Source organism: Nicotiana tabacum, chromosome 15 (assembly GCF_000715075.1).
Source record: "Nicotiana tabacum cultivar K326 chromosome 15, ASM71507v2, whole genome shotgun sequence".
NCBI lineage: Eukaryota > Viridiplantae > Streptophyta > Magnoliopsida > Solanales > Solanaceae > Nicotiana > Nicotiana tabacum.
The window spans coordinates 24,404,213-24,419,128 of NC_134094.1; the positions used below are offsets into that span (position 1 = coordinate 24,404,213).

At 36.4% G+C, this 14,916-nt stretch overlaps 1 protein-coding gene across 1 annotated transcript; it reads right to left on the reverse strand.

Moving 5' to 3' along the window:
- Nucleotides 1–6,956: 6,956 nt before the first annotated feature.
- Nucleotides 6,957–12,930, reverse strand: LOC107803427 (transmembrane 9 superfamily member 9). The gene is made up of 7 exons (XM_016627142.2): nt 12,678–12,930; nt 9,493–9,657; nt 9,291–9,400; nt 9,082–9,190; nt 8,871–8,983; nt 8,578–8,728; nt 6,957–8,408 (listed from the first exon to the last, which is right to left on the reverse strand). The coding sequence occupies exons 1-7, from the start codon at nt 12,789–12,791 to the stop codon at nt 7,251–7,253; spliced, it is 1,920 nt and encodes a 639-aa protein (XP_016482628.1). The 5' UTR covers nt 12,792–12,930; the 3' UTR covers nt 6,957–7,250.
- Between the last annotated feature and the right edge of the window lie 1,986 nt (nt 12,931–14,916).

Sequence of the window (14,916 nt, forward strand, 5' to 3'; positions counted from 1 at the left end):
TGAGATCTCTCGTAACTCTATATGATGATTTATGACTTGCGTGTGTGGTTCTTGTCGATTTTCGAAAAGTCTAAATGTGAATTTTTTTTAAAATATATAATTTTTGACTTAGAAAGTGGCTAGAGTTGATCACGATCAATATTTTTGGTAAACAGCCTCGGATCTGTCTTTGACGATTCCGGTAGGTTCGAATGATGATTTTGTACTTATACGCATATTTGGTTAGGGTCCCGGGTGACCAGAGGTCGTCTTGGCGCTTTATGTAGAAAGATAAAATTTTAAGTTTGAACTTTGAAACATCTTGAGTTTTGGTGATCGATTCTTGATTCTAGATGTTATTGTGATGATTTGTGCCTAAGAGCGAGCTCTTTTGAGATTAATATACTTGTGTGAATATTCGGATTGGAGCCCGAGGGGCTCAGGTGAGTTTCGGATAGGTTGCAGACTGTTTTGGAATAGCTGTAGAGGTGCTGGTGTTGTTGGGCTGCTTTATGTGGAAAGTAAGAAAATTGAGTTTAACTTTGAAAAATCTTGAATTTTAATGATCGATTCTTGATTTTGATGTTATTTTGATGATTAGTGCATGCGAGCGAGTTTGTATGATGTTGTTACACTTGTGTGGGTGTTCGAATTAGAGTCCGATGGACTCGAGAGAGTTCCGAATAGGTTGCAGACTGATTTTGGCTTAACATGTATTTGCTGGTGTAACTGGATTGCAGGTCTCGCATTTGCGAAGTGCTAGCTCACACTCGCGAACTGGGATGGGATTGGGTAGCTTCTCATCTGCGAAGCTTTACTCGTATTTGCGATGAAGACTGGCTTTACATTTGTGATTAATGTGTCGCATTTGTGACACTGAGGAGTCTGAGGGCAGCGTTGCAATTTACGATTATAAACTCTCTTTTTTTATTCTTTGTGTCTCTTTAGTTTAGGTTATAACGTTGAAGATGTTATTTACTTTCTTAATTCAGTTTATTTTATAACTACCTTACTACTGCTTTTTGTTTGCAAGTACTGACTTTATTAAAGTTCAGCAAATTTTTAAATAGACTAAGCTAACGTGTGGATATAGATTTGGTTGAGACTTGAAAAATAAGTTTTTAAAGTTGTGTTGAAAAATAATTTTCGAAAACGAAAACGTTTTTCAATTTTTTTAAAAAAAACTGATCATATTCCATGAACAAACATTATTTTTAAAAGTTTTAAAAAAACAAATTAGCCAAAATTTATGGGTGCTAAATAGATTTTTGGTTAAAGTAAAATTTGTTGAAGTTTGATATTGTTAAATTTCTTAAAGTAAACAGAAATTTTATTATAGAAATACCATGTTAACGGAAACAGATTTTTTGGTTAATTTTTTCCGTCCAACTGTATTAAAAGAATTTTGGCCCCAAAATATTACTCCCTCCGGTTCACAATAACTGACATTTTGACCTTTGTCACACCCCATAAAAAAATACTAACTCCTAGAAAAAAAATAAGTATTTTGACTAAATTATTCTTAATTTTAATTTGTATATTGTTAACTTGACTGTGATGACCCGATAGGTCAATTTTATTTTTAACCTTCATTTCTGTGTTCTGAGACCTCGAATAGCTCCGTTTAGCCTTCTTCGATTTACATGAGCAGTCTATGTCTTTTTTCGGGAAATTTTTATGTGAAAAATTGATGAAAATGTAAAATTTTGCCTTAAAATTCATTTGAGTTGACTACGGTCAACGTTTTAAGTAAACAGATCCGGATTAGTATTTTGACGGTCCCGATGGATCCGTATCGTAATTTGGGACTTGGGCGTATGCCCGGCATCGAATTCAGAAGTCCCTAACTTGATTTAACGTAATTTGTTGAAAACTAGCAATTTAAAGGTTTAAAGAATTCCTAAGTTTGACCATAAGTTAACTTTATTGCTACCGTATTCAGATTTTAATTCCGGAATTGGTATAGGTTCATTTCAGTATTTATGACTTGTCTCCAAAATTTGGTACAAAACGGAGTTGATTTGACGTGATTCGGATGTCCGGTTGTAAAATTTTATGTTCTTGAGTTTCTTTGAAAATTTCAATTGTTTTGGTATCTGATTCGTGGTTCTAGGTGTTATTTTGATATTTTGATCACGCGAGCGAGTTCGTATAATGTTATTACACTTGTGTGCATGTTTGGTTTGGAGGCCGAGGGGCTCGGGTGAGTTTCGGATAGGCTACAGACCATTTGAACTTAAAAGAATATGTTGGTTTTGGGCTACTACTGATATCTGGTGTGTTCTTCTTCGCGATCGCGAAGATACTCCCTCGATCGCGAAGAATAATCTAGGCTGGGGAGGTTTTTCGTCTATGCGAACGTGAGGTTGTGTGCGCGAACGCGAAGCTATGGAGGGATCACCCTTCGCGAACGCGACCAGCACTACGCGAACGCGAAGAGTAAGGGGCCTATGAGGGGGATCTGGGGTTTGTTCTACGCGAACGGCTCACGAACGCGATGGCCAGGGGGACTGACCATCACGAACGCGTGCATCCTCTCACGAACGCGTAGGCCTTTGGCTGCTGCTGCTTCGTGATCGCGTCAGGTGTCTCGCGAACGCGATGAACACCTGACGCCCAGACATTAAAATATCCCAAACACGGGATTTCACCCATTTTTCACCATATTCTCATTAGAGCTCAGTCTAGAGGCGATTTGAAGAGAAATTTCATCACCATTTCATAGGTTAGTATACTTTAACTCGTTTTCTTCCATTTCCATCAACACCCATTAATTTCTAACCTTCTATGTTCTTTCATGGTAGAAAATTAGGGATTTGGGAAGAATTGGGGTTTTTGTAAAATTGAGATTTAGATCTCAAATTGAGGTCGGATTTCGAAACTAATCACATAATCGGGCTCGAAGGTGAATGGGTAATTGGGTTTTGGTCTGAATCTTGGGTTTTGACCAAGCAGGCCCGGGCTTGACTTTTGTTGACTTTTTAGATAAAGTATAAAGATCTTAACTTTATGTATTGTAATTGATTTTTCTATCATTGTTTGATGTTATTGAGTCAATTTTGGTTAGACTCGATTGGTTTGGAGGCGGATTTTAGAGGAAAGGCCCCGGTTGAGCTTTGATTTGCTTGCGGAGCGAGGTAAATGTTGGGACTAACCTTGATTTGAGGGAATAGGAACCCTTGAACTATGTGTTATGTGAATTACATGTGTAGCGGCGTATATGCAAAATGGCGAGTGTATATATGCCGTCAAAATAATTGTTTACATGCTTTCCCGTATTCCATTAATTATTTTATTCCATGTCTTAAGTGTTACATGCTTTAATTGCTTTCAATGCTTTAACTTGCTACTTGTCACTTATTATTCTCGTATTAAAATGTTAGTTTCTCCTATGCTCCCATAATTAGTTGCTACTTGCCTTAATTGTCTTACTTGTACACTTTAACTGTCATATATTTGGCTTGGCTTGTTGCTTTGTATTAATTGTAGCATTCTTTAATTTGGTATGGGGTTCCTTATTGCTTTGCTTTCATATTCTTTAGTCGTAGAAATTCTTCTGAATTGAGTTGTTGAATTGATTACACTTATTGATTTTGTTGTGGATCGGGTTGCACGCCGTAACAGGTGAAATAAAGGAGGATTGATATTGATATGGTGGGATCGGGTTGCACGCCGCAACGGATTTTCAAATGTTATTTTGATATGTTGAACTAAGGGAGGATTATGATATTGATTCTGATTATATGCTGGGATCGGGTTATGTGTCGCAACGGATTTTACATGTTATTCTTGATATTTATATGGTGAAATAAGGGAGGATTGTGTTTATACGGTGGGATCAGGTTGCGCGCGATTGTGTGTTATGTATTCATTGTTGCATTGTGTTAGCGTTCAGTATTTTCATTCGAGATTCTGAGGACTTATGTTTTTGGTTTTATTGATTTTGAGGATTGAGTTTATTTTCATAAGTTAACTACCTTACTTTTCATGTGTACCTTTCCTGCTATTATTATTATACTGCGTACATGTTATTGTAAGTGACCCGACTTAGCCTCGTCACTACTTCGTCGAGGTTAGGTTTGGCACTTACAGAGTACATGGGGTCGGTTGTACTCATACTATACTCTGCACTTCTTGTGCAGATTTTGTAGTCGGTCTTAGCGGCGGTCAGTAGATTGCTCGGATTGATTGCTTGACGGAGACTTGAGGTACAGGTGTTCGGCATTCGCAGCCCTAAAGTCCCCTTCTACCTTATTCTAGTTGTTTATTTCATTTCAGACAGTTATACTTTCATTTAGATAATTATTTGTATTATTCTAGTCGTTCGTGCACTTGTGACACCAGTTCTAGGATTGTATCTAGATATCGTTGTTGTTATGGTTTCTTACTCTATTTCAGTTTATTCGGTTTCTTGGTTGTTATTTAATTTGAATTGTTAAAAATGGTTAAAACTATTCTAACGTTGGCTTGCCTAGCAAGTGAAATGTTAGGCGTCATCACGGTCCCGAGGGTGGGAATTCCAGATCGTGACATTGACACATTGGGATATGTAAATAAGGACAAATTTAAAACACTAAAGTTAATTCATTCTCGAATATGTAAAAATGACACTTATTTTGAACCAAAATAAAAAGGCAGAAAGATCACTTATTATGGACCAAAGGGAATATTATATCAAGGGTTTTGTTGTATGAAAGCCTATCTTATTTAGCGAAAATTTTGGGCCCGCCACTATTGTCAACCCTCTTGAGCTGTGTTTCTTGGCTTACAATGTTAGTTATGCTTAATTTGTTATTCACTGTACCAAAATGTGATACAGTAACACTGGATTTGTGATCCAAAATCAAAACGATTTCCACTTTACTAAAGACTGGCTCAAACCTTTTATGTGTTAAAAATTATACTAAATAAGTACCAAAATAGACGTTGGAAGACATAAAGTTCAAATCCTGGATCTGTCTTTGTTGTATAATAACCTAAATGGATAAAAATCATCCATCTCCCCTATCAAATCACTAATACAAAAAAGAGATTTGATATTGCAACGAAAATTAAGCTAATATCTAAAACTGAGGTAGCACTGGGAGAGTGATCCTCTGTTGGTGCATCAGCAGCAATAGGAGTGTCTGCAGTTGGTGCATCAGGCTTAGGTGGGGAACCAGGCGCGTGTGAAGTCGGTGAAGGGGAAGGCTCTGCAGGGGTATCTGCAGCCGGTGGTTCTGGCTCAGGTGGTGAGCCAGAGCCGGGGGCTGCAGAAGGTGAGGGTGTAGGGGTAGAAGTTTTATTGGGCAAAGGAGCAGAGCCCGGTGATGGCCCGGAGGAATTATCACTTGTGCTAGGTGAAGGAGCACGATTAGGCGATGAAGACGGGGAATTAGTAGATGAATCAATCCCCAATGGAATAATAACATTGCTAATTTGCAGGATTGAAATGTTATAAGGTTGTGATGCAATGGACTTGACCAAATTTGATCCAAGTGTTGAACCTTTTGCAGCTGAGCCTAATGCAACACTACCACTACCCAAATCTGTCACATTCAAATATCCTTGATCACTATTAGCCTGGCCAGTGGTTTGAAACAGAGTCGGAGCCTTCATGGTTTTATTAGGTAATTTTTGGAGCTTTTGCACATCATAATAGTCGAGCAAGACGTGCACGCGCATGATGTTGGCGAGCACGTCTTGTGACTTCCCCGAGAGGGGTGACAAGTTGCTGTTTTCGACTACTAGGACAGTGATCGTTTGCCGGGAGTTGATTGCGGAAGCAACTCCGGTTTGTGTTAGGTAATTGTTGAAATTGCTGAAAGATGAGTATTGATTAAGAAGATTGGTAATGTTGAATGCCTTGGCATGGCATAAAATATTGAGGAAGAAAAAGAATAGTAGAGAAGTGTTAAAATTATTCATTTGGATATAAAATAGTGTTTGATGGTAGTTCCAAAGTGTTGTGTTGATGATTTTTTATATTGAAATGAGAGGACTTGGTTTTTGTGGGGAGAATTCAATTGCGCCTCTTTTAGAGGGAATTGGTTTTGTTTAGGAGTGGATAGGAGAATGTGGTGGAAGAGCTTATTCATTGTTTTTGTGCCATTTGCCATACTTACAGCACCCTTGTCTTAATGTTCTAAGATAAGACTAAAGAAGATCCTTATAAAAGCAACAAGGTCTCTTGTGTGATTTTACTTTTGACCTTAACTAGGAAAATTACGTTCAAATCAAAGAAAAAGTCCTATTGAAAAAGTCGTTTTAGGTTAACTTACGGAGCGTTTAAGTTCTGTGCATTGTTAGTGTAGATCTCTATTATAAGTATTAGCTGGTTACTTCATAAAAATAGTAGGAGAATTAACATTTTATGAACTTATTATAGGTTAAAACAACATTGTTTGTGTTAAAAGTTTTTTGCACTATCATTTGTATATATCTTAAATCCTACAAATAAACGTAGTTATTCTACTGAAATAATTGAGTCTTATTTTGGAAATCACTGGAACTTATAAGTTATAAGCATTTGTTTCCACTTTCCACAAAGAGAAACATACATATTCATTTGCTTGACATTAACAGTGAACTTTTGCGAAAATTACAATGATAGTTTATTATCTTTATTCAGCTACATCTTTTGTTTGAATTTACAATAGATTCTACATGTCAGAAAGCAATGACTTGTGGAAGAATGTTTGGAAGTCTTTCAATTTCTACGGACTTTGATACAACTCCAAACCTTTCATTGTAAAAGAACGCATTTCAAATCAAAAACTAAACCAATTTGTATAATTTTGGTTTTACTTTTTCTTCACATTTTGTATATTGTAAATTTAGTCCTTGAAGACTAAGAAATCAAAGTTTGTTAGTGCATGTTAAATTGACATCCCTATTTATTCCCACTGACTTGTAGTCCAAGGGTGCATCTTGTCCCTATCAAAATAACAAGGGACTAAGGCCGTCTTGTTGAGAAAAACCAAAGGCTAAATATTGTAGCAGAGGAACATCTACTTAACCAAGTTGTAAAGAAATACTTCACAAGTTGTAAGATATTACATGACTTCTGGAGACCTCTATCAAACAAAAAAGACAGTTTTTGATCTGAACTACCACTGGAAAATTTTACCAAAAATATTATAATAATCTTATGTTCAAAAATTGGCGGACAAATTAAGATGACTTCTATAGGAAAACAAGTACTTGGATATTCAAATTCAAGTGTAATGATCTTCTACAGCATTCTTGTTAACAACCAGTAAGGGCAGTGGAACTGGAGAATCTGGGTCTCATCAGTCGATCTTCACAGACGAGTAAATAAGTCTTGTGAACCAGAAGCATGCATAGAAACCGATGGTACCGGTCAGAACGAAAAATGCATATGAAGCAATCAACATGTAACCAAAGTACAAGATCCCAGAAACAGGCTTAGTGATATCAAGCTTAGTGAAGAAGTAGAAGGTAGCATAAAGGAAGAGGTAAAGTGCGGACGAGCCTGATGTCAGGTAGGATCTCCACCACCACAAGTAGTCCTCACTGCATAACTGAAAATAGCATAGGACGACGGTTATCTCGGCACAGGTGACTATCAGAATGACAAACACGATGAAGAGGAAGCCGAAGAGGTAGTAAAATTGGTTCAGCCAGATTGAGGTAAGAATGAAAAAGAGCTCAATGAAAACAGCTCCAAATGGAAGTATGCCTCCGATTAGGACAGAGAAGATGGGGTTCATGTACCAAGCCTGCTCCGGGATCTGCCTGGGTATTTTATTCGTCTTCACAGGATCCTCAATGGCTGGCTTTCTAAAACCAACATAACTGCCCACAAAGACGAGAGGGACTGAAATTCCAAACCATAAGAACACCAAAGCAAACATTGTTCCAAATGGCACAGCCCCAGATGATTTTTGACCCCAGATGAGTGCATTCAAGACGAAGAAGATGGCAAAGACAGTAGCTGGAAACAGAAATGCTGTCCTGAGTGCAATTCTCTTCCATTCTGTACCTTTAAACAACTTATAGAGACGGGAAGCAGAGTAGCCCGCAAAGAGTCCCATGAAAACCCAGAGCAAGAGCATAGCAGTCATTAGCCCACCCCGATTCGAAGGGGAGAGGAACCCAAGGACAGCAAACATCATGGTCACCACCATCATACCGAAAAACTGTACACCAGTTCCAACATAGACACAAAGCAAATCTGTGTTACTTGGAGGCCTGAAAACATCTGCATGGACTAGTTTCCATCCGGTTTCTTCTTGTGCCTCCTCCTGGGTCTCCAGTTCATTGTACTTGGAAATGTCGCGATAAAGTGTTCTCAGCATTATCATCGCCACCATGCCTGATAGGAACAGCACAATCATTAAAGAATTTACTATCGAGAACCAGTGGATCTGATCATCAGCCATCAGAAGATAGGCATCCCATCTCGACGCCCACTTGACATCACTCTCCTGCGATACAAACCAAAGAATCATATAAAATTAGTTTTATATAATACCAAACTCCTATAGTAAATCTCAAAAGGTTGAACTCAGAAGTCATAACATATAAAGTTATAAAAAGGACTAGCAATGATCAAATTGAGTGGCCATATCTAACAAGATTCAAAAAGTAGGTTACCTGGAATTCAACATCATATGTAAATATGATTTCTTGGTTAGTCTCAACCTCTTGAGGAGAATTCGAATTAGATACAGTCCGCTTTGCATGTGGATCACATGTTGTTAAACGAGTATTCTCACTCCATTTTCCATCATATTCATGCTTAACACTGGAAATATAATGAGCCATGTTAGTTCTTATGCACCAATAGATTAAAGAACAAAAGCAAACAAAATCATACACATTTTGCTATGCCTCAGCCAGTGAGTGACTGAGTGCTGATGGAGATATGGGTAACCTTGAAAACAAACCTGAATGGCATGACTTCAAATCCCACAATTCTGGCTGAATCTGTCTGCAAATCTTTATGGTACTTAACAGTGAATGTCAAGTGGTTATGGATGAAATGCTTCTCATCCTTGCTCTACAGGCAGTCACACACAATAAATGAGTACATGAATACAAATTTTAGCACTTCTACATAGAACATCAGTTCTCTAGTGTTATGGAAAATATCCTTACCCCAGCATATTGTCCTTTTACACCAATATAAACTCCCTGTTGATAGGCAGGAGGGGCTTCTTGCTCTAACCTCCGAACTGGAACAACTAAAGGCAGATTATCTAGGATCCTAACACATGAATCCAGAATATTGTTAGGAAGAGTAGTTAGAAGAGTACAATCCAAAAGTTAGGAAAATGACTGTTTCCTCAAGCAAATAATTGACCTACATGTTGACACGATATTCATCTTCAATTTTTTCTTTAAATTCCTTAGCAGTCTTGTTATCAAGTACAAGCCTACAAACAACATGGCACATCTCTGGTTCCCTCATTTTGAACTGCAATAGGAACATACAGCTAAAAGAAGTCAGTTGCCATAAGATTTTTAAAAAAATTAAAAAAAATCAAGTGGTAAAGTAGATTTGCTGACCGAATAAGGGGAGTTCTCAATTCGATCACCACGAAGCACTTCTCCAAGATTTTCTCTGCTATCCACTATATTTTCTGGACGACAGAAAGGAACAGAGTAGAACGAGTAAGGAAGCTGAGTCTTTGTAGAAGTCAGCTTGTTCACTTTCACAGACAGAGGATCTCCCTGCAACAAACATCATCACCATCCAGGAGTCAGAAAAATTTATGTATTTCCTTCTTTTAGGGTTAAGTAGAATCTCACTACGATTATTTAAAAAAAAACTCATAACCCCCCACCACCCTGTGCAACAACTTGTTAAAGATCTTTCCTACAAAACAAAATCCATATACAATCCCAGCTCGCGTTACCTGCCGATGAACCAAAGAGGTATGTTTAATTTACTTTTGGGCGTAATTTGACCCAGATTTTGTGAGGTGACCACAAGTCTATATGATCTGCTTATATACTAAAACACATTCTTCCAAGGGAATTAAATTGGCACTTTTCACCATACAAACCATTCCATAATAAACACGCATGCTAGAAAACACACTTCTACAGAAGTTCCTGTTCATAATACAATATATAATGGAACTTATTTTGAAGCTCATCAATATCAATTTGGACAACTGAAAGGAAGTAAAAAAGGGAAGCATCTAGTCAGAATCATGAGAGGGGTCTCCCAAAATAACCTGACTATACAGATCACGTAGACCAAAATTTACTAGCTGCCTTCATGACATAAAGCCTGCCAACTGATTGAGCAATATTGACTTGTGTTTCAGGGGACATTGTCAGATTGCATATGTTGCCGGAGTGAAAGTCGTTAAGGGCGTCGCAAAGTAAAAGAAATATGGCATTGTACAATAACGCTGGAGGGAAACTTTTAATTGACTTTCAACAGAACAAACCCTTTTTCTTGCTATTTAATCAAGTAATAATTCAGCATCCTATAAAGTAAATACACATACATACATATTTGTATACAAATAATATATACAAATAGCACACAAGACCATGAGTGTAGTCTAGCATAGAATGAAGCTAGAGCGGACCACGGGAGAACAGGGTTCCCAGTAGAGGCAAAGACAGAGTTATCCGATACTTCTCATGTGGTAAGCAAAGGTATCCTGTGGATTAGGTGAGATGCGAACAAGTAAGCCCTGACACAAATGTTATCGGGAAAAACATACATACATGTTCACCATAGTCCATACCCACATACATTTTACTGTATGCTTCCCTGCAAAAATACAAGTGTCCTACCATAAGCTTCCTTTTTTCTTAACCAAAAAATTGCACGTTTTACCAATTCTGCTGCATCATTGCTTTTAAGCAGCATTGGCACAACTACGCCTCAATGCCATTTGTACTCATTCTCAGCTTCCTCGCAATAGTTTTTAAATATTCATGCTGTTGGTGAATTCAGATGGTTTTGAATTCAACGATCTCACAAATCAAAGTAGATACATACAATCAAAACCAACTGGATTCCCCAACCGAGCCCATGTCATACAGAGACAGATCAAAGCAGCAAAATGATGAAATTAAGCACAAACCCATACCCCGCCAAACACAGATCTGTGAATCGAACACAAATTAAACTGTAAATAAGCAAACAAAGTATCTAATACACACATCACTTAGACAGGATATTCAAACAGAGCTATTAACATCAAAATATTTGACAATTTTCGCTACATAAACTTTCGCCAACATTTTTAAACGTATCATTTTTTCCATTTTGATACAAGCAGAATTGCATCGTATCTAGTAACTCATGGGTAGCTTCGGACTAACTACATTTTTATTTTTCAAAAGAAGTGATATTAATCTAGGCGATCTAGCTTAAAACTTAAGTTAAATTGCCTCTTGATATCCGAAAATAACAACAACAACCAACTTCATCAAAAAGAAAAACAACAACCAAAATAACAAAGCATTTTCATCTTTTGTGCAACGATATTCAAACAAAAGTAAACTTTCAACAGCATTTTAAAATGAAGTATCATTTTCACCATATGATATGTGAAGAATCGTGACTTATTTTGTGTAGCTTCAGAATCACAAAATTTTTAAATTTTATGAAAAAAGTGATATTAAGCTGGGCAATCTAGCTTCAAACTTTAGTCAAAATGCCTCTTGATATCCAAAAATAGCACCAAAAAAAATGCATTTCTAAATTTGTCCATACAGATACGTACACATGAAGAAAGATAGAGAAAGAGAGTGAATATATACTTCTTTTTTAAAAAAAGTGATTAATTTAGCCGATCTAATTTCAAGCATTAGTCAAATTGCCTCTTAATATCCAAAAATAACAACAACAATAACAAAAATAACAACGAATTTCCATTTTTGTCCGCGCACACACACATGTAATGAAAAAATGTGGAGAAAGAGAGTGAAAGATGTGGAACCTTTTGGAAATTTAGCTTCAGAATATCTACATTTTTTCCATTTAATGTAAATTGATATTAATCTAGCCGATCTAGCTTCAAGCTTTAGTAAAATTTCCTCTCAATACCCGAAAATAACAATGCATTTTGCATATTTGCCCGCACATACGTACACATGAAGAAAATTTGAGAAAGAGAGTGAAAAAGCGCACCTTTTGGATTATTTTTTGGAATATATACATTTTTTATATTTCAAATAAATGACATTAATCTAGTCGATCTAGCTTCAAATTGTAGTCAAATTGCCTCTCAATATCCAACAACGCATTTTTCCTTTTGGATTATTTTTGGAGTATATACAATTTTATTTTTGTCCACAGGCATTTACATGAAGAAATATTGAGAAAGAGGGTAAAAAATGTGGACCTTCTGGAAATGTAGCTTCAGAATATCTAAATTTTTATTAGAAATATTAGTCTAGCCGATCTATCTTCAAACTTTAATCAAATTGCCTCTTGATATCCGACAACAACAACAACAATAACAAGACATTTTGTATTTTTGTGAGCACACACATACACATGAAGAAATATAGAGAAAGAGATTGAATATTTACATTCTTATAATATAAGCCGATCTAGCTTCAAACTTTAGTCAAATTTCTTCTTGATATCCGAGATATCAACTTATTTTGCAATCATCAATCTCACACACACACACACAAAATATATATATATATATATATATATATATATATATATATATATATATATAATGAGAGAAAGAGAGTGAAAAATGGGGAACCTTTTGGAAATCTTCAGGAGCAACACCGGGGAGGTAGAAAGAGAAGGCATTGTGGAAGGTAAGAAGAAGAGAAATAGCGCAAATCAGAAGAGATCTACGAGCTGCTCTTCCCATGGTGATGAAAATGGGAGGGAGAAGAGAAGAGAAGACGAAAGGGAAATGCGTTTAGATTTGGGAATTGGTTTCAGATCCAAAAATATGCACCGAGAGACGAGCGTTTTTATAATTTGCATCATTTTTCGTGAGAGATTCATATAATACTAAAGTTTAATTTGTGAAGATGTTGCGTGTCGGTTGCTGGGTTGCATTCCCCGGTCCCACCTTATAGAAATTTTGTCCTTTTATTTTTTATTTTTTTGCTTTTTTTTTTTTAGGCGGAATACCTTGGCACGGATTAGTTATGCCCCTAAACTATTTGTGGTCTTAATTATTCTATAAACTTGTCTATTTGATTTTCATTGCCCCATGGACGTTGATGTGACAAAGAGTATAGATACACTCTCTTTCAAGCACGTGGGAATAAAAAAAAATTAAAAAATTAACTTTCAAGTGGATTGTTTTTTGACCGTTAATTGTCACATTATCATATATAATAATTTATTTATTATAATTATATTTATTTTCTTGCTATCTTAATATAAAATATGTATTTTACCCTAACTTATATTCTTTTTAATTTCTTCCACATATTTAATGTCTATTTGTTTCATTTGCGTATTTCATCTTTTTCCGACGAAATTTATGAAAATTTTGAGTGGAACTCTATTATTTTAGCCAACTAAACTTCTATCTAAAAGAATAGAGTACTAGTTGTGTATTTCTTGTTGTTTTTCTTTAGATATAATGGTTATTTATGTGAATTGCATAATTTTTTCGAGTCAAATCAGTAAAACAAATTGATTATAGCTCAATTATTTTTTACCACATACAGAAAGTATCGCCAAAATAATGAACTTGCAATTTTATTTCTTCTTTAGATGCAATTGCTATTTTATTTCAACTGTGTATTTTCCTTTAGAGCAAAATATGTGAACAATACTTGCTTCGGGCTCCATAATCTTTAGCTAAATAAAAATTTTTAGCCAAAATAATGAAGTTTAATCTATGTGTTTTTATACTCCATTTCAAATTATGTGAACATATTTATTTTTAAGTCCGTGCCAAAAAGAATGATCCCTTTTTATATTTGGAAATAATTTACCTTTATGCAATGATATATAGACACACAAAATATATGTGCCTTATTTTACACCACATATTCAAAAGTCTTTTTTTAACTCATCCACCTTGTAAGGAGATTGATGGAGCAGCATAGGTAGAGGAAGAAGGACTTGCATATGGTGTTCATCGACTTAGAAAAGACGTACGATAAAGTTCCGAGGGAGGTTTTATGGAGATGTTTGGAGGCTAGAGGTGTACATGTTGCCTACGTTAAGATGATTAAGGATATGTATGATGGAACAAAGACCCGAGTGAGGACGGTGGGTGGGGACTCGGACCATTTTTCGATTATGATGGGGTTGCATCAGGGGTCGGCACTCAACCCTTTTTTGTTTGCCTTGGCGATGGACGTACTGACGCACCATATCCAAGGGGAGGTGACGTGGTGCATGCTATTTGTAGATGATATTGTATTGATTGACGAGATATGAGGCAATGTGAACGCGCAGTTAGAGGTATGGAGGCAGACCCTGGAGTCTAAAGATTTTTAAGTTGAGCAGGACCAAGACATAATACTTGGAGTGTAAGTTCAGTGGTGAGACTCAAGGGGGAGAGGGGAGGTGACGCTGGACTCGCAGGTCATCCCTAGGAGAGGAAGTTTTAAGTACCTTGGATCTATTATTCAGGGGAATGGGGAGATTGATGAAGATGTCACATATCATAATGGGGTGGGATGGATGAAATAGAGACTCGTTTTTGGTGGTTTGTATAACAAAAAGGTGCCACTGAAATTTAAAGGTAAGTTCTACAGAGTGGTGGTCAGACCGACGGTGTTGTATGGGGTTGAGTGTTGGTGTGATGACCCGATAGGTCATCTTTAAATTTAATATTTAATTTTGTACTACGAAACCTCGAATAACACCATTCAGCATTCCTCGACTTGCGTGCACAGTCTGTATATTTATTCAAAAAACTTTTATGTGAAAAATTGATTAAAATGTGAAATAGTACTTCAAAACTCATTTAAGTTGACTTCAATCAATGTTTTGAGCAAACGAACCTGGATTAGTATTTAGAC